The sequence below is a fragment of the Prionailurus bengalensis genome, chromosome B1 (genome assembly GCF_016509475.1).
Source record: "Prionailurus bengalensis isolate Pbe53 chromosome B1, Fcat_Pben_1.1_paternal_pri, whole genome shotgun sequence".
NCBI classification, from domain to species: Eukaryota; Metazoa; Chordata; class Mammalia; order Carnivora; family Felidae; genus Prionailurus; species Prionailurus bengalensis.
Window position 1 is genome coordinate 59,148,289 of NC_057344.1, and position 21,173 is coordinate 59,169,461.

General features: G+C 36.5%; 1 protein-coding gene across 4 annotated transcripts in view; it reads left to right on the plus strand.

Moving 5' to 3' along the window:
- The window catches only part of NEK1 (NIMA related kinase 1), a 242,131-nt gene that overhangs the window by 149,936 nt on the left and 71,022 nt on the right, over positions 1-21,173 (plus strand). For all 4 annotated transcript variants that reach the window (XM_043565808.1, XM_043565817.1, XM_043565825.1 and 1 more), the window contains 4 exons: positions 4,715-4,846; positions 6,746-6,811; positions 6,891-7,119; positions 19,832-19,984. In XM_043565808.1, the coding sequence (XP_043421743.1) occupies positions 4,715-4,846; positions 6,746-6,811; positions 6,891-7,119; positions 19,832-19,984 (580 nt within the window). The remainder of the gene's footprint in view (positions 1-4,714; positions 4,847-6,745; positions 6,812-6,890; positions 7,120-19,831; positions 19,985-21,173) is intronic.

A 21,173-nucleotide genomic window follows, 5' to 3' on the forward strand; every position in this document is an offset into this window, starting at 1 on the left:
CTCTCACGTGCACTCTCTCTGTCTCTCAAAACCAGTAAATTAAAAAAAAAAAAAAAAAAAACCTTATGCAATGCAAAAATTTTAAACTCTGATTATGCACAGATGGGCAGTTATTGTTTTTATTCTGCATTCTGGAGGTTAAAAACTAGCTCTGGGCAAAGCCAGTTTCTTCATTTTGTTAGGGTCTAAAATCATAGTTTCAGTGTTTAAGCCAAATAACGTTACTTAGTAGAAACTAAATAAATGTTTGCTGAACTATAATTACTACCATTTATTAGGCACACAACTGTGCACTTTACATAAATTATCACATTTAATCCCTGCAGTAAGGAGACAATGAGTACACACCATTCCCATTTTAGTGAGAAAAAGTTTGAAGTTGAGAGAGGATTAGAAACAATGAAAAATCACAGGTCCTTAGTCAGTGAGATTTGGGGATTTGAGTGTAGAACTGTCCTACTTGAACTGTATTTTATGACCTTCTTAAACAATGAATGGCTGTTCAAACTGGCTACTCTATGAAGGTCACTCTCACCTTCTCCCCTCCCAGGAGTTAATTAGTTCCTTCTCTGGTTTTATTTTGTTTGTTTTTCTCCCAGACCATTTAGCACACATCTCTCTCATTTTATTTCTCTGTAACATACTGATAGATTTATGTGTTTCCCTTTCTTTTATAGTTTATAATCCTTGGAGAGAAATGATCAATTTTGTTTTGTTTTTGTCGTTTGGTTGAAAATTATTGCAGCTAGTTCTGGTCTACAACATACTGGGTTTTTTCCCCAACTTTCTGAGATATAGTTGCGTGACATTGTGTTAAGTATGCAATATACAATGTGATGATTTGACATAGGTATATACTATGAAATGATTACTACAATAAGGTTAGTTAACAAATCATTTCACATAGTTACCATGTGTCTTTCAGTTTGGATATCCGTTATCTGGCACTGTGCTTGGCACTTAATACATATTTTTAAAAATATTTTTTTGTTTTGTTTATTTTGAGAGAGAGAGTGTGCACATGCACATGCACGTGAGGGAGGGGCAGAGAGAGAGTGGGGGAGAGAATCCCAAGTAGGCTCCATGCTGTCAGTGCAGAGTCCCACAATGCAGGGCTCAATCCACTGAACTGTGAGATCATGACCTGAGCTAAAATCAAGAGTCGGATGCTTAACGGACTGGGCCACCAAGGCACCCTGACACTTAATACATTTTTGAATATGTTGATTAAATTTTATAAAATATTATATATTTGTTTTCTCACAAAAATCACATCAAGTTTATTAAAATAGCAGAAATCATTTAAGTGAATTTAAACATTCACAAGATTATACAGTGGATAAATATGATATGTGATTAGAGAAGTAATTACTGATTTAAATAAATATGATAGAATTTGTACATCCAGATTAATGTGTTTCCTTCAAAATAATCATCTAGAGAAATAATATACTTCTCTAAAAATGCTGCTAGTGTTTCAGAACCAATTGGAACTTGTTTCTATTTCCTCAGAATTTGTTACCTTTTTTGAATATACCATATGGAAGGAAGACCATGGTAAAGTTTCAGAATATTTCTATGTCATCTTTCAAGATGACACCCAGATAATACCCAGCTGTGTTAGCTTTAGATTTTTAAAATTATTTATAACATCTTAAATATCAGTATACTTTTCAACGGTGCTGAACTATGGATTAGAGCAGTGTTTCTGCCCTTTTTTAATAAAGACTTAATTTTTTTAGAGTAGTTTTATGTTCACAGGAAAATTGATAGGAAGATACATATTTCCAGTGTATCCCCTGTCCCCTCACATGTATAGCCTCTCCCATTAATCAACATCCTCCTCCAGAGTTGTACATTGTTACAATTGATAAACCTGCATTTATGTATCATCACCCAAGGTCTGTGGTTTATATTACAGTTCCCTCTTGGTACTGTACATTCTGTGGGTTTGGACAAATGTATAATGACATATAACCATCATTACAGTATCATACAGAGTATTTTCACTGCCCTAAAAGTTCTCTGTGCTCTGCCTATTCGTTCCTCCTACCACTCCCCTGCGAACCTCTGGTGACCATGCATCTTTGTATTGTCTCCATGGTCTTGCCTTTTCCAGAATGTCATATGGTTGGAATCATACAGTATGTAGCCTTTCAGATTGACTTCTTTCATTTAATAATATGCATTTAAGTTTCCTCTATGACTTTGCATGGCTTGATAGTTCATTTCTTTTTAGCACTAAATAATAATCCGTTATGTACCAGTTTTTTGCTTTTTTTAAAAAATCTATTTACTTACTAAAGGACATCTTGGTTGCTTCCAAGTTTTGGCAATTATGAATAAAACTGCTGTAAACATCTGTATACAGGTTTTTGTGTGGACATCTGTCTTAAACCCCTTTAGGTAAATACCAAGGATTGTGATTATTGGGTCACATGGTAAGAGTATGTTTAGTTTTGTTGGAAATTGCCAAAGTGTTTTCCAAACCATTGTACCATTTTGAATTCCCATCAGAAATGAATGAGAACTGTTGATCCACCTCCTCAGCAGCATTTGGTGTGGTCAGTGGTTTGGATTTTAACCAATGTTGTAGATGTGTAGTGGTATCACATTATTGTTTTAATTTGCAATTCCCAGGGGTGCCTGGGTGGTTCAGTCGGTTGAGCATCGACTTTGGCTCAGGTCATTATCTCATGGTTTGTGAGTTTGGGCCCCACGTCGGGCTCTATGCTGATAGCTCAGGGCCTGGAGCCTGCTTCCGATTCTGTGTCTCCCTCTGTCTCTGCTCCTCCCCTGCTCACACTCTGTCTCTCAAAAAAAAAATAAAAAGATTTAAAAAAATTTTGATTTGCAAATCCCAAATGACCTAGGATGTGGAGCATTTTTTTCATTTGCCTGTTTGCCATCTGTATATGTTCTTTGGTGAGGTGTCTGTTCAGATCTTTAGTACATTTTTTTAATTGGGTGGTTTTTTTTTTTTTTATTGTTGAGTTTTAAGAGCTCTTTGTATATTTTAAATTTTTTTTTTTCAACGTTTATTTATTTTTGGGACAGAGAGAGACAGAGGATGAGCGGGGGAGGGGCAGAGAGAGAGGGGGACACAGAATTGGAAGCAGGCTCCAGGCTCTGAGCCATCAGCCCAGAGCCCGACGCGGGGCTCGAACTCACGGACCGCGAGATCGTGACCTGGCTGAAGTCGGACGCTTAACCGACTACGCCACCCAGGCACCCCTAGAGCTCTTTGTATATTTTAATTAACAGTGATTTAAGTCTTCATGTCTTTTGCACATGCTTTATCTAAGTCTGTGGTTTATCTTATTCTCTTGACAGTGTCTTTCATGGAGCAAAAGGTTTAAATTTTAGTGAAGTGTCCAGCTTATCAATTCTGTCTTTCCCGGCTTTGCCTTTGGTGTTGTATCTAAAAAGTCTTGTCAAACCCCAAATCATATGGATTTTCTCCTATGTTACCTTCCAGGAGTTTTATAACTTTGCATTTTATGTTTGGGTCTGTAATGAGTGAATTTTTGTGAAGGGTGTATCGTCAATGTTTGTTTAGATCCTTTTTCTGGGAGCGGGGGGAACAACTGGGTTGTCCAGATGTTCTAGTATCATTTGTCCTTTCTCCTGGCAACTCCTGTCCATTGAGTTGCCTTTGCTCCTTTGTTAAAGTTCATTTGGCTCTATTCGTTTGGGTCTGAGTTATGTTCTATTCCATTGATTTATTTGTCTATTCTTTCACCAGTATTACACTGTCTTAATTACTGTGGTTTTATAGTTAGACTTGAAGAAATTACGTATTATCATTCCTTGAACTTTGTTCTTCAGTATTGTGATGGCTGTTTCCATCTTCTTTTGAATAACATAGGTATTATGTTAAATGAGAGTTCAGAAGACTAGATAATATAATTGAATTGCTACCTTATATTTACAAGTGCTCAGTAAGTGTTGCATTTGAAATGTATACTCACCAGAAATGTATACTCACCAGAAATATTTGTTTACTGGCTTGAAGGAGAACAAAGTAGGGAACAGACTTGCTGCCATGTTACCATGAGCATACCTGTAAATGCCATTTCCTTATATTGATAAATGGTTCAATGGTTCAACATGTCTTATTTCATATTGTTTAAAGTCTAAACAGCAAGATAAAAAAAGACACATGTTTGAATATAACTTGTGATATTTTTAATGACATTAAATCTTATTATCTGTACCTTCATTTCTTCCATTCTCCCATTCTTTCATTCTTCCATTATGTTGACATTTTTATAATGAGGGCTCTTATGTTGGGTGATTGATGTTCAAACTTTTAGAGATTACACAAGCATTTCTTTTTCAAGTTTAAGATTAATAAGTAAAATATTTTTTCTTCCCATCAGATGTTGTAATGAATTAAAATTAAAGTGGAGAGACTGATGTCATAATCTTTTAGAAATCAGGTTTTTAAAAAAAAAATTATTAAACATTGTTAATGCAATGGAAAGGAGTTATTTAGTACTACATGAGACTTGATTATGTTTACATCTCAGGCCAGAGATGTTCTGCCTTTTCTGATCTTTCCTCAGACCTAGCACATTGTCTTACACAATAAAAATTGAGAAATGAAAAAACTGTACCTTTGGATAGAGTAGATAAACAGTGATTTGATAAATACCATTTTATTCTTCATACAAATATAAATTTGCAAATGTATTTACATTTTTTATTATAGTTGGTGGCTAAAGGAGTTAAGAGTTCTGATATGTCTCCGCCACTGGGACAACCTGAAGCAGGTGGCTCTCCATCAAAGCAACAGATGAAATCTGTTATTTCTGTGACTTCAGCTTTGAAAGAAGTGGGTATGGTAAGTTCCCTAAAATTTAGAACTCCTCAAAGCAAAAAGTTATTATAAGGATTAAATTTAATGAAATTACATTAATTCCTAGTGTTTCATTAAATTTTTTCTAAAAACAAATTACTTGTTAAGATTTTTGTGTATAGTTTACTCTGAGTATTGGAGCCTCATTGCTGATAGGTTTATATCTAGGACCACTTAATACATAAAAATAGATTTAAGTGATTGTCTCTCATTTTTACTTTAAAAGAATATTGAACAAATAAATTATATATAAAAATGTACAGAAAATAGTGCAACAAACATTTGTAATGGAACAAACATTAACAAACACTCTCACAATTAACAGTTTCATTTTTTTTAAGAAAGGTTCATTTTTTAAAAAAATAATGTCTCTTTGGTACTTAAATTAACTCTAAGAATAAAATCCAAGGCATGTTTACATTTATTTGAAAATCTTTAGCATAACAAATGTTGGAAGATTCAGTATAATTACACTTACTCCATCAATTATTTCTTTTCCCTTCTACTTATAAATCTCTGTCATGCCAAATGGATAATGAAACAAAGAAATATGGGCAAATAAAAAGCTTAAACTTGGAAGTATGTGTCAGGTATTCGTCTAAAATATGAAAACTCTGTTCTGGAGTAAAGGAAATAGGCTCATGGTATGGGATTTCAGCCCAGAATTCAACACAGAGAAGGGAGAAGTCTACTGAATCATGTAACACATTAACCTGATTCTCTCCTATCTCATTAATTAATGTCTCTGCCTTTTAATTGCTGGCTGAGTTTCATTAAGTTTTTGCAGACAACACTAATGTTACTGATACACCATTTTTTTTAATAGCCTTTGTGTTTATCTTGAAAATAAGACTGAGTAGGAAAATACAAGTTTCTTGGTAACTCTCAAGAACTTCGTGTAAGAAATTACTGTTCTTTAAGTAGGTTTAGTCTCTTTTTCTTTCTGATAACGACTTTGCGTGTGCTGCGTTGTTCACTTCAACTTTAGATACCACTGTGTGGTTTCCTTCCTGGTACCCAGTCTCACATCTCAAGTAGCTGTTCATCTCTCTGGTTATAGCAACTGCTAATTCCTGACTACTTTATGGGGTAAAATGCTCTTTGTCTCATTTACATGTATTACTTTAAAACTGACCACTATACTCTTTTGTATTTTCCTCAAATCTTACAAAATTTGAGGTAATCTATGTAATGAAATGGTTTTTCTTTATGTGTTGTCTTGGTAAATATTGCTACTTAAAACTTTGAAAACTGCTGTTTCTTACTCTGCATTTTTCAGATTATTTTTGCTTTCGTAGCATTCATAACTACTAATTTCGTCTTTGCGAGTGTTTAAAAATTCGAGTTGGTCTAGATCACTATGATTATACTAATCAAAGACAGAATTTATATTATTGTTGGTATAAAGGACTCAGAACTCATTACTGTTACTCTCTTTGTTTACTGAGAGAAACCAGTTCTCAATTATGTTTAGTAGTATGGCTGAGCAGGAATATATGTACATGAAACATGAAGACAATTTCAAAATAATACAGCCTATCCTGAGTTACTCTATCCACTAAACTCCCTAGCTCCAATTAAGAGAGTACATCAGTTAATTTTCTTTTTATTTCTACCATTGACATAAAATTACCAAAAATCAGATGCCAAAAAGGAAGAGGATTTAGTTAAATATGTGATCAGTAATCTAAAAATAAGACAAATAATTGAGAATTGGCCCTTCTGCTATTAAGTATAATGAAGGAATCTGTGTTAACATTTTACAGGAATAAAAAATTCACAAGGAACAATTTAATAAAAAACAAAAAGTAACAAAAATATGAAAGTTTTTAAGGTAGGCATTTAAAATAACATTTCTTACTCTGTAACTGTCTGTGTTTATAGGACAGTAGTTTAACTGATACCCAGGAAACCTCAGAAGACATGCAGAAGACTAACAATGCTATTTCAGTAGGTACAATTTTCAAACTTTCTCAGTCATTTTACTTAATCGTATACATATTAAAGTATAACATTTTAACTGTTTCAGAGTAAGCGAGAAATACTCCGTAGATTAAATCAAAATCTTAAAGCTCAAGAAGATGAAAAAGGAAAGCAATGTCACTCTGATACATGTGAAGTGGTCGTTAGTGAAGATGCCAAAGAGCCCGAAAAGGAAAAATCGGTTTCATCTGATCGCAAGAAATGGGAGGCGGGAGGGCAACTTGTGATTCCCCTGGATGAGTTAACATTGGACACATCCTTCTCTGCAACTGAAAGTATGTATAAAATCTTAATAATCTGTTTTGGTTTAGCACACATGTAAACTTGAATACTCTGAAAGAACAAACACTTAGAGGGATTGAGAGAGGCTGGAAAATTTCTTTGTATGTGAAAAATGGAGAAAACTATTCAACCTTACGAATAGCAAGGATTTGGGGGCGCCAGGGTGGCTTAGTTGAGCATTTCACTTCAGCTCAGGTCATGATCTCATGGCTTCTGGGTTTGAGCCCCACATCAGGCTCTGTGCTGACAGCTCAGAGCCTGGAGCCCACTTTGGTTTCTCTGTCTCCCTCTCTGTCTGCCCCTTCCCTGCTCATGCTCTATCTCTCACCTTCAAAATAAATAAACATTAAAAAAAAAAAAAAAGAATAGCAAGGATTTTTATTACAAAAGTGTACGGTATGAGAGAAGGAACTAATGATACATATGTAAATTGTATTACTTTAACTCTTTCTACTATGTTATATTAATCTTTTACCAGGAATAATTCTTGATGAGAACCAAAATGGCAGCCTTTGACAGAATCTCAGAAAGGTCCTTTAAGTATTTAGCCAGGAGTATTGAAAATATCTCACTTAATGATTCATTTATTCAGCAATAATTATTGAGCAGCTACCATTTTCTTGCATTGTCCTATGCACCAGAGGGAGATACAATAATAAATAAAAACCTGTGCTCTTGTGGAGCTTACGTACTTAAAGGGCAAGTCTGATTATCAACCAACTAAATATTTTTTTAAAAAAATTTTAATGCTTATTTATCTTTAAGAGAGAGAGAGAGAGAGAGAGAGAGAGAGAGAGAGAGAGCAAAGAGAAGGGTAGAGAGAAAGGGAGACACAGAATCCAAAGTAGGCTCCAGGCTCTTAGCTGTCAGCACAGAGCCTGATAGGGCCCAAACCCATGAACTGCAAGATCATGACCTGAGCCAAAGTCAGACACTTAACGCACTAAGCCTCTCAACAAAATATAGTTTTAAGTATTTTTTTTAAAATTTTTTTTTTAACGTTTATTTATTTTTGAGACAGAGAGAAACACAGCATGAACGGGGGAGGGGCAGAGAGAGAGGGAGACACAGAATCGGAAGCAGGCTCCAGGCTCCGAGCCATCAGCCCAGAGCCCGATGTGGGGCTCGAACTCGCGAACCGCGAGATCGTGACCTGAGCTGAAGTCGGAGGCCCAACCGACTGAGCCACCCGGGCGCCCCTTAAGTAATTTTTTTAATGGACTGTTTTCATAGAATTCTTTCTTGCACTGGAGAAAAGTTCAAAGAATCCAACCTGTGGTGTCTTTTATTTTGTTTACTTATTCAGTAGTTCTTCATGGAGTCTTATTAAATACCGTACACTCCTCAGCAATGAAAATACTATAATGGTTGAGACATAGTCCCTCCCCTTAAGGAGCTTAGGGTCTAGTGGAAAGGGAGACAAATATAGAGGCAATTATAGTTCACAAGGAATATACTAGAAATAATCCTGGCTACTGTCAGAATGTGTCAGGACATAAGTCTATCTTGGGGAAGCCAAGGAAATGATTTCTGAAAAAAGGGATGAGCTGAGGGATAAGTAGTTAGCTAAACCAAAAGCTGAACCAAATATTTTAGGCATAGAATAGCCAGGACCCAGGTGAGAGAGGGTGTGTAATTCAGGGAACTTGGTATAGTTCAGCATGGATGACTAACTTTCAGAAGTCAAGACAAAGAGTGGCAAGTAAAAAGCCATGGAAGAAGTAAGCAGGGAAAATCATGAAGGGTACTGTACATTGGCTCTCTCAAACATTATGAACTTATTCTGAATGCAAAGAACAGTTTTTGAAGCAGGGATTAGCAAATGTTTTCTGTAAATGGCCAGATAGTGAATATTTTAGACTTTGCAGGCCATAGGAGCTCTGTTGCAACTTCTCTATTCTGTCACTGTTGTGTAAACCCAGCAAGAGACAATATGCAAAGGTATTAGCATGGCTGTTTCCAATAAAATTTTGTTTAGGCACACTGAAATTTGAATTGATTAAAATTTTCTTTAAACCTTCTATTTCTATTCTCAGACTTGCTATTTTTTCATTGCCGTAAAGTACATTCATATCATGATTATTTCCTGGAACATTTTTATAATAACTTTTAAAATCTTTGTTAGATAATTCCAATATCTGTGTTATATCTGTGCTGATTATTAATCATTAGCCATCTTTCATGAGAGTTAAAATTTTCCTGGTTCTTCTTTTTCTGAGTAACTTTGAAATATGTCCTGGACATTTTGAATATTCCCTTATGAGACTCTAGGCCTTATTTAAATCCTGTGGGGAATGTTCATATTTTTGCTTTAGCAGGCAGCTGACCCAGTTAGGTCACAAGTTTCTATCTGCCTCCCGTGGCCTGTGGTTCTAATATCAGTTCATTTTTCAAAGCCTGTCAATGCTGTTTTGGTCTACTAGCATGTGTATCATCCAGTGACTGGGCTGGGGACCTTGGCAGTTATCTCTTTGTTAATTCAATTTTCAAAGTTTTGGATATACTGAATAGGATCAAATCCATGGGTGGGTGTGCATATGGCAGGTGAGCCCAAATGATAATAAACAACTTTATGGGGTTGCTTTCTTGAGTTCCTTTGTCTTTATTATCTTCCTGGGATTTTCTCGTTGCCCAGGGCTTCTCTCTTTGGTTATCTGGTCAGAAAACAGAGGCTTTCCTTACTTTGTTCTATTGTATACTCAGAGCCACTAGAAGACAGAGAAAAATAGCAATGGGAACTTAGCTGCATCTTCTAGGTACCACATCTCTACCAAACAGAAAGGAAGCTTCCTCGTCCTCAGTTTGATCCCCTGTGTGTTCTGATTACCAACTACTGCTCTTGTCACCATGGGGTTTTTGGGGAGGAGAAAGGAGATGACAAAGTAAAGAAAGAAAAGAAAAGCACTGAAGGATTTACTCACGCCAAGTAGTAGGATTTCCCTTCCCCATTCCTCGAGCTGGAAGTGGAAGGCCTGTCCTAGAAGTCTCTCTCAAACCCGGTGCCATTTATGGATATCTGACATGCTGAATCCTGACAGGGGAATGTCTCCTTCCGTAATCCATCTGCTACTCTTTCTAAGAGTTCTCAAATAGCCACTTCATATATTTTGTTCTGGTTTTCGTAGCTGTATTCAGTGGGAGACACAGGGTAATATGTGCTTACTCCATCTTCCCAGGAACTGAACTCATTTAATTATCCTTTAAAGAGATTTAAATACCTTTTAAAGAAAGAAAGTCTTTTTGTATTTATCTATGTAGTTACCATTTCTGATGTTCTTAACTTCTTTGTTTGAAAGGATTTCTTTTAACATTTCTTGTGATGCAGGTGATAGATTATTTCAACTTTTGTACACTGAAAAGTATTTCACCTGAATTTTTAAAAGGTATTTTCTCCAAGTATAGAGTTCTAGATTGGCAGTATTGTCTTCCAGTGCTTTAAAGATGTTGCACCATTGTCTTCTCACTTGCATTATTTGACAAGAAATCTGATTCTTAGTTCCTTCTGCATAGCACAGCGTTTTTCTCTGACTGCTTTTAAGATTTATCATTATTATTGATTTAGAGCAATTTGATTGTGAAGAGCCTTATTGTACTTTCTTCTTGTTCTTTTCCCTGGGGTTCATTGAGCTCTTTGGTCTATTGATATATAGTTTTCATCAAATTGGAAGTTTCTTTGTTATTATTTTTTCAAATGTTTTTTTGGGCCTCCTCTCCCCTCCTTTGGGTACTATAATTTCGTGTTTATTAAGCAGCTCAAAGCTGTCAGTCTTATAGCTCAGTGATGCTCTTTTTCATTTTTTAGATTCTTTTTTCGGTGTGTTTTGTTCTAGATAGTTTCTATTATTCTATCTTCAAACTCACTTATTTTTCTTTTCTGCATTGCCTAAGCTATTAATTCCATCCAATATATTTTTCATCTCAAATAATGTAGTTTTCATCTCTAGAGGTTCACATTTTGTTTTTTTTATCTACCATATCTCTACTTATCTTTTGACCATATGGAGTACAGTTGTAAAAACTTTATTAATGTCCTTGTCTGCTAATTCTAGTATCTCTCTCAGTTCTGGCTGATCTATTTTTCCCCTTGTTATGGGTCATATTCTTCTTCTTTGCATCATAGGCATTTTTTGATTGGAGACCAGACATTGTGAATATTGCTTGTTGAGTGATAGATATTTTTGTGTTTCTATAATTATTCTGGAGCTTTGTTCTGAAGGTAGTTAAGTTAGGTGGGCTCAGTTTTATCCATTCATGTCTTGTTTTTGAGATTTGCTAGGTGAAATCAGAGCCATGTTTAGTCTAGTGCTAATTTCTTTTCCTCTACAGAGATAAAACCCTTCTGTGTACCCAGTGCACCATGAATTATGACATTTTCCAATCTGGCTTCTGGAAACAGGGAATATTTCATGTCCTATTTTCTCTATAATCTTTTTGGGTGGTTCTATTCCTACCTTGGGTGGTTTTCTCACATATTTGCTTGTCTCACAGCTCTGCTGATACGTAAGGGCTACCCTCATAAACCTCTATAATCCTCTTTCTACTTTCCTTGGTCTTCTAAAAATCTCATTCCTGTCTTCCAAACTTGAGGTAGACTCTGTCTGGGTTCCGCTTTCTGACCTGCAGTTTGGAAACTCTGAAGGCAGCAAGCTTGAATACTCATAGGGACCATCTTGTTTGTTTCCTTTTACTCAGTGGTCTGTGTTCTTTATTACATTTTGTCCAGTGTCTTAAATCTGTTGTTTGTGTATTTTGTCCAATTCATGTGGATATTTAGGCAATAGCATAACTAGTTACCTTAGTCCATCTCACTCAGAAGTGGAAGTCCTTCAGACCATTTTTTAGAGGTCTAGACAAAAATCATTGATGAACATAACTAAGTTATTGAAAGGTAATAAAGAGAAGAGGACATATTTAAGAGATACTAGGGGACAGACTTGTAAGGGCTTCCTGTGAAACTCTTCTAAGAGTTTGTCAGAGAAAGGAGAACTTTGAAAAGAAAATGAGAAACAGAGTTAGGAAAGTTGATGGGTTTAAAAGGAAGAAGAGTACTTCAGGAAGAGAAATGACAAGTTTAGGGCTAAAAAATTTACCCTGGATTTGTCTGGAAAGAGGCATTGTGATCTTGATAAAAGTAGTGTCATTAGAGTGTTAGGGACAGCAATAGAATCCAGGAATTAAGAAATGAGTGGAAGGTGAGGAAGTGTAACAGAGAGAGAGAGGGAGGGGGAGAGTTTACAACCTTTTAAGGAAGCTGAGCTGTAAAGGAGAAGAAAGATGTAAAGTGTTATTACTTGGGATATAGAATCACGGTAACCTTAGAGACCTGAAAATTATGCTAATTAGAAGGGCAAAATTTTTAAATCTAATTGATTTTGTTGCACTTAGAATAAACATCTGAAGCCCTTTTCATAATTTACAAGGCTCTCCTGTGGTTCCCTCTGTATCCTCACTCTGTCCATTTTTTTCTACCTATACTCACTTCTTACTTTTCACTTCTTAAAACACGCCAAACTCTTTCTTTTTCACAATCCTCTTCCCCTTGTCTCTCTTCTAAGTTCTTTGCGTGGCTGCCTCTTTCTTTTTCTTTTTTTTTTTTCTGTCCCTGTTGTTCAACTTTCACCCCATTTCTGAAGTCCTCTTTATAGCAGAGCTCCTCAAAGCATTACCTTTTTACAACTGACCAGTTTGCATTTCTTGTGATGAGAATCTTCTATCATCCTTGTTATTCCTCTGTATGTAATATGTCTTTTTTCTCCTTGATGTTTTTAGCTTTTTTCCCTAAGCCTTGGTTTTAGTAAATTTGATAATTATGTGCCTTAATGTCATTTTCTTCATGTTTCTTTTGCTTGGGTTTTGTTGAGCTTCTTGGATTTGTGAGTGGTTTTCATCAAATTTGGATAATTTTGGCCATTATTTTTTCTAGCGTTTTTTTGTCTTTTCTAGAAGTTCATATGGAGCTTGTTAATGTTTTCTTTTTCTCTAGTTTTTATCATTTGTCTCTGTAGCTTAATGAACATACAGAATTTATTTATGAAAATTATAAACATCCTCTCTACTGAGGTCATCTATAATTTTTAGGTTCATATTAATTGGTTGAAATTTTTTCCTCTTTATTAAAGGTTGAATTCTTTTGCTTCTGTGCATGGCTTGGTCATTTTTTGTTTGGTAGCTAAAGAATGAATTTTACCTAGATGGGTGGCTATGTATTTTTATATTCCTATAAATATTCTTGACTTTTGTTGTGGGATACAGTTCAGTTATGTATAAATAGATTGACCGTTTTAGGTTGTGGTTTTAATCTTTATTAGGTAGAACTAGAGCAATATCTATGGCTAATCTATCTCCTTTTACTGAGTCTGAAACCTTTCTGAATAATCTACCTGATGACTTGTGAATTAAGAAGACATTTTTTTCTGACTGGTGGGAAGAGGGACTATTTTTGACCCTGTTTGATCTGCAAGTATTATTCCCTATACTCCATTTGGATGATCTTTTCCCTAGACTACAGTAATTTACCATGTGTGTGCTAATTCCAGAGAGCTCTTTATAGTTCTGAGTTCTCTTTGTGTAGCTTTCTATTCCTTAGTACTCTATCCTTCCAACATGAGCCACTTTTGCCTCCTAGACTTAAAATTCTGTTACCTCAGCTCAGACCATCAACTCCACCTGGTTTTCCCTTCCTGCATCAAAGGGAACAAAGTTCATATTGTTTCATATGGACATTTAGTTTGTCCAATTTTGTTTATTACTTTCTCCATATTGTTTTGGCACCTCTGTCAAATAGCACATGGCTGTAAGTAATGGGCCTATTTATGGGTTTTCTACTTTATAACTATCCTTTTAAAAATTAGTTCCCTACTGGGAATCATTTTCGCTTTCTAAAACTGATTATTACCTGCTAATTTGTAGATTCTTTCAAGGAACTAGTACATACAAATTTGTATCAACATTTTGTATTTGGTTACCATTAAAATTTAAATGACTTATATATACTGTAATATGTGAGATTGCATCTTGTCTATTAATGCTTTGAGCATTCTTACAAAAGGCTTCTAAGACTCAAACATCAATAGCTAATTTCCCATTTTTTTGCTCTGCTAAATTTTATTTAAATTTTTTTTAATGTTTATTTTTGAGAGAGAGAGAGACAGAGTACAAGCAGGGGAGGAGCAGAGAGAGAGGGAGACAGAATCTGAAGCAGGCTCTAGGCTCTGAGCTGTCAGCACAGAGCCTGAAGGGGGGTTCAAACCTATGAACCATCAGATCATGACCTGAGCTGAAGTTGGATGCTTAACCAACTGAGCCACCCAGGTGCCCCTCTGTTTTTATTTTCCTTCAAACTATGGAGTTTAATTTGTAACTATTTTATTTACTTTTTTTTATTGAAACATAGTTGACATGAAGTATATTACTTTCAGGTGTGCAGCATGGTGATTCAACATTTATATAAATTACGAAGTAACCACCAAGATCTATCTAGCTTACCATCTGTCACCATACAAAGTTGTTACATGTAATTGACTATATTTTCTTTGCTATACATTGTATCCCCTTGTTTTATTTATTTTATAACCAAAAGTTTGTACCTTTCAATCCCCTTCCCCTAGTTTCCCTATCTTCCCTACTCCCTCCACTCTAGCAACCAGCAGATTATTCTCTGTATCCATGGGCCTGTTTCTGTTTTGCTTTATTCATTTGTTTAGTTTTTTGGATTCCACATATAAATGAAGTCATACAGTATTTGTTTTTCTTTCTCTGACTTACTTCATTTAGCATAATACCCTCTGTGTGCATCCATGTTGTTGGAAATGGCAAGATTTCATTCTTTTTTGTGGCTGAGTAATTTCCTGTGTGTGTGTGTGTGTGTGTGTGTGTGTATAGTTGATCCTGAACAATTCAGGTGTTAGGGGCCCTGACCACCCCTATGTGGTCTGAAATCTGCATATTACTTTTGATTCCCCAGACATTTAACTGCTATAGCCTACTGTTGACTGGAAGCCTTACCAATAGCATAAGTAGTTGATTAACACATATTTTGTCTTTATATGTTTTAGGTAATGAATTCTTACAGTAAAGTAAGCTAGAGAAAAGACAATGTTATTTGAAAAATCATAAAGAATGGAAAACATACCTACAGTACTATACTGCATTTATTGAAAAAAAAAATCAACACATAAGTGGACCCAAGGCTGTTCAAACCTGTGTTGTTCAAGGGTCAAATGTACACCACATCCTCTTTACCCATTCATTTATTGGTGAACACTTAGGTTTCCTCCATATCTTGGCTATTGTAAATAATGCTCCAGTGAACATAAGGATGCATAATATTAATTTTGGGCTTTGTTTGTTCTTAGTAGCTCCTTTAGGTGTAGGATTAGATTGTTTATGTGAGATTTTTCTTGTTTCTTGAGATGGGCTTGCATCACTATAAACTTCCTTCTTAGAATTGTCTTTGCTGTATCCCATAGATTTTGGAGCATTGTATTTTTATTTTCTTTTGTCTCAAGGTATTTTTTTATTTCCTCTTTGATTTCTTCTTTGACCCATTGGTTTTGTTAGCCTTCACATATTTGTGTTTTACAGTTTTCTTCAGTTTTAGATTCATACTCTTTTGTTGTATTTGTAAAAGATGCTTGATATCTCAGTGTTCTTAAATTAATTGAGATTTGTTTTGTGACTTAATATGTAAACTGTCATGGCGAATGTCCCATGTACACTTGAAAAGAATGTCTATTCTGCTATTTTTGGGTGTAATGTTTTGTATATACCTATTAAATCCATCATGATCTATTCATCGATGTAAATGAAATATTAAAGTCCTCTACTATTATTGTATTACCATCAGTTTCTCTCTTTATGTTTGTTAATATTTGCTTTATGTATTTAGGTGCCCCTATGTTGGATGCATTGATATTTATAGATGTTCTGTCCTCTTGTTTGATGTATGTATTCATTGTGTAGTGCCCTTCATTGTCTCTTGTTACAGTCTTTCTTTTAAAATCTATTTTTTCTGGAACACCTGGGTGGCTCAGTTGGTTGAGTGTCTGACTTCGGCTCAGGTCATGATCTTGCAGTCTTTGAGTATGGGCCCCACATTGGTCTCTGTGCTGACAGCTCAGAGCCTGGAGCCTGCTTCCGATTCTGTGTCTCCCTCGCTCTCTGCCCCACCCCCATTCATGCTCTGTCTCTCTCTGTCTCAAAAATAAATAAACTTAAATATATTTTTCCTGCTGTAAGTATTGCTACCTCAACTTTCTTTATGTTTCCATTTTCATAGAATAGCTTATTCTAACCCTTCACTTTTAGTCTGTGTGTGTCTTTAGATCTGAAGTGAGTCTCTTGTAGGCAACATATATATGGCCTTTTTTAAAAAAATCTATTCAGGGACCCTATGTCTTTTGATTGAAGCATTTAGTTTATTTACATAAACCTTCACTTATACATGTAAATAAAGGTATTTGGTATGTGGTTACCATAAGGTTCACATATAACATCCTATGTATCTAGTGGTCTGTTTTAAGTTGAAGGCCATTTAAGTTCAAGCACTTTCTTTTTATTTAAAAAAAATTTTTTTAATGTTTATTTATTTTTGAGAGAGACTGAGACAGAATGCGAGTGGGGGAGGGGCAGAGAAAGAGGGAGACACCGAATCCAAAGCAGGCTCCGAGCTCCGAACTGTCAGCACAGAGCCCAATGCGAGGCTTGAACTCATGAGCTGTGAGGTCATGACCTGAGCCGAAGTCAGGTGCCCAACCGACTGAGCCACCCAGGCGCCCCTAAGTTCAAGCACTTTCTAAAAGCACTACATTTTTACCATCCCCCAAACATTTTATGTTTTTGATATCATGTTTTACATCTTACTATTTTGTGTATCTCTTGACTAATTATTGTAGGCCTAGATGATTTTAATATTTTTATCTTTTAACCATCATGTTAGATGTGAGGGCAGTTGATCCACAGCTTTGGTTTTATGCTTACTTTTACCAGTAAGATTTTTTCATTCTTAATTTTCTCATTTTTGGTTTTGATCTTTTCTTTTTTTGTTTGATGAAATCCTTTCAACATTTCTTGGAGGGCCAGTTTGGTATTGATGAACTCCTTTAGTTTTTGCTTGTCTGGGAAACTTGGTTATGCCTGGCCCTCAGTGTGGCTTGTTGTGATATCTGGCTGCAACTGTTGTAGGTGTTTTAGTGTTTGGGACTAGCCCTCCCACCCCAGTCCCGGTTAACTTAGGAGGGGCTGTGGTGCTTGCTGAGGGTGCCCTCCAGGAGTGGTGGAACAACTCTGAGTGATAACTTTGCCAGATAGAGTATTCTTGTTTATAAGTTGTTGTTTTTTTTCCTTTCATTACTTGGAATATATCATGCCACACCTTTCTGGCCTGTCAAGGTTCTGCTGAAAAATTAGCTGATAGGTTTTGGGGGTTCCTTGTTAAGTAACTAGTTGTTTTTCCCTTGCCGCTTTTAAGACTCTTTTTTCTTTTTCTTTTGTTTTATTTCTTTTTCTTTTTTCTTTTTCTTTTGTTTTAGTTATTTATTTTGAAGACAGAGTAAGTGCAAGCAGCGGAGGGTCAGAGAGAGAACCCCAAGCAGCCCAGAGGCTAATGCAGGGCTCAATCCTGTGAACTGTGAGGTCATGACCTGAGCCGAAATCAAGAGTCAGACACTCAACTGGCTAAGCCACCCAGGCATCCCAAGACTCTCTATCTTTAACTGCTGATACTTTGATTGTAATGTTTTGGTGTGGGTCTCTTTGAGTTCATCTTATTTGGGACTCTGTGCTTACTGGACTTAGATGTATACTATCTTTGCCAGGTTAGGATATTTTCAGCCGTTGTTTCTTCAAATAAGTTTTCTATCCCTTTCTCTCTTTTCCTTCTTGGACCATATAATGCTAATGTTAGTACACTTAATGTTGTCCCAAAGGTCCCTTAAACGATTCTCATTTTTAAAACTTCTTTTTTCTGATTATTGTTTTGAGTGAGTAATTTCCACTACCCTGCCTTCCAGATTATTGATTCTTTCTTTTGCATCATCTGATCTGCTGTTGATTCCCTCTAGTGTATTTTTCATATTAGTTATTGTATTCTTTAGCTCTGATTGGTTATTGTTTTATATGTTCTATCTCTTTGTTGAAGTTCTCATTCTGTTCTCTTCTTCTGAGTTTAGTAAGCATCTTTATGACCATTACTACTTTGGACTCTTTATCTGGTGGACCGCTTTTCTCCATTTTGTTTAGTTCTTTTTCTAAGGTTTTGTCTTATTCTTTTACTTGGAACATATTTCTCTGTCTTCTCATTTTGCCTCACTGTGTTTCTGTGTATTAGGTAGATTGGTTATGTCTTCAGGTCTTGAAGGAGTGGCTTTATGCTGAAGGGGCCTACTAGTCACCTAAGCCAGGTTCTCATGAGTGGGCTGCCTGAACCCTCCTGTTGTGGCTGGGTCAACATTTTGCAGACCTGCTGGTGTATACAGCTGCCTGTGAGGTCTGACTTTCACTACTACAGGTGTACTGTTGAATGAGGCTGGCCCTCAGTGTGGCTAGTTGTGATAGCTGGCTGCAACTTTTGTAGGTGTTTTAGTATTTGGGACTAGCCCCCCCCCCCCCCCAACCAGGTTAACTTAGGAAGGGCTCTGGTGCTGGCTGAGGGTCCCCTCCAGGAGTGGTGGAACAGAGAATTGCTTGGAAAGGGCTCCTGACCAACCTACGCTGCTTGCAGGGTATACTAAGGTAGGGGCTCTGGGCCCGGGTGGGCATGTTGGGTAGGGCAAGTCCACAGGGGAATGCCAGGGTGGAGCTAGTGGTGCTAGCACAGTAGGTGGAAAATGTCAGAAATGGCACCCACCGGAGCTGGGTCAGCTAGGTAGAAAGAGGATAAGAAAAACTATACCCCAGCACTTTCATCCCTGGAAAACTTTCCAACAGATGCCTGCCCTTTGGGCACATTTCTGAAGTTAGTGGATTTCCTTCAGGGAGTTTTCAAACCGCTACACTGTCCTGGGACTTAGAGTCAGTGGCATTGTGCATACTCCCTTTAAGAGTGGAGTTGCAGTTTCCTGCTGCTCTCTAGCTCTCCCAAACATAAGCAAGCCGCCTTGGTTTTCAAAGCCATACATTATGGGTGCTTGTCTTTCTGGTACAGATCCCCTGGGGTCTGGAACCTCATGTGGAACTCAGACCCCTTAGTCCCCAGGGAGGGCCTCTGCAGCTGTGATATCACTCACTGTGGGTCACCATGCCAGGGATGCGAGTCCTGACTAAATTGCATCTCCACCCCTCTGCCTATCTCAATTGTCTTTTTCTTTGTATTTTTAGTTCTTTGTGATCTGTTCAGCTAGTCTTCAGTTCATTCTCAGAGATAGTTGTTCTACATGTAGTTATGGATTTTGGTGTGTCCCTAAGAGGAGATGAGTTCTTGATCTTCCCATTCTGCCATCTTGATCCTGCCCCCCTTAAGTATTTTAAAAGTATTTTAGTAGATCTATAGTTTTATTACTACTGTTAGTAATACCACTCATCATCCATTCTTTCTGTTCATCATTCATTCTCTGAAAGTCTTTTAAAGTATCAGCTTACGTTCCTTGTGATACAACCTTTTTTCCCTTTGATGTGTTCAGTTGGATAGATCTTAAATCTGCCTTATAAAACAGTAATAGTGTTATGTTCTATCAGTGAGATTTGTTTTTTTGTGTCTTTTTCTTACAGAACATACAGTGGGAGAGGTTATCAAATTAGATCCTGGTGGGTCTCCAAGAAAAGTCTGGGGGAGAAGCCCTACAGATTCAGTTCTGAAGATACTTGGAGAAGCTGAACTACAGCTTCAGACAGGACTACTAGAAAACACAACCGTTAGACATGGTAAGCATACAGATTGTTTTTCCATACTAGAAGTAACGTTATTAAGAATTAAATTGTATTTTTAAAGATGTATCTATTTTATTTAAAAAAAAATTTTTTTTTCAACGTTTATTTTTTGGGGGACAGAGAGAGACAGAGCATGAACAGGGGAGGGGCAGAGAGAGAGGGAGACACAGAATCGGAAACAGGCTCCAGGCTTCGAGCCATCAGCCCAGAGCCTGACACGGGGCTCGAACTCACGGACCGCGAGATCGTGACCTGGCTGAAGTCGGACACTTAACCGACTGCGCCACCCAGGCGCCCCAAGATATATCTATTTTAAGTGAATTGTTTATAATAGGTTATCTTTTTGTTCTAGTTAGATGGACATTAGTCGTATTTTCTGAAGAGTTGTCTCAACATTGTAGTCTTGAATTTTGACCTGACATAACCTGGATGGGATCTTAAAATAAAAGGAAAAGGAAATGTTCATAGGGTGAGCCAGAAAAGTGGAACAGTCAAAATGTTGTTTTACATGAAGAGAGAGATAGGAACAGTGCATGTGGATTCTGGAATTAGGTTGAATAAAGATATCTGTAGTAGTTATGACAACATTATTTTAGGACTGGGGAGGGTGAATTGTGAGGCAAGAGGAAAACACTTATGTTCTATGAGTATTGTGCATCTTGGTATTACAGCTATGCATATGAAGAGTGTCCATGTATAAAACAGGTGTTTTCACATTTAAAAGCTTATTCAAATGAGAGGCTGAATATGGTTTTTCTTTTTTCAGAATCTGTGTCTAGACATGAATGTATGTCACTATTGTGTTCTCTCTCAATCTATCTCTTTTTTCCCCGTCTCTCCTTAAGTTTGTCTCTGACAACTTTGTGCATACTTTTATCCTTGCCTTTTTCATGCAATATCATCATTTACTTTTTTTCATTTGTGTCTGTCCTCTGAGAGCAAGGATGATCTTTTTACTCTTTGTAGCTTTCCTGCCTAACACGTAGTAGTAGGAATAGCTAATTAGTGTTCCATAAATAGTTGGTAAATTGAAGTTAAAAAAAAAGTAAGACAAATCATAAATGACTTTTCAGTTCTAGTTCTCTGAAGATGGATTATTTGAGTATGGAGAATATTGAATTTAGAGAATTATTTGAATTAGAGTGATGCTCATATTTGAAACTGACAAAAAAAAAAAAAAAAA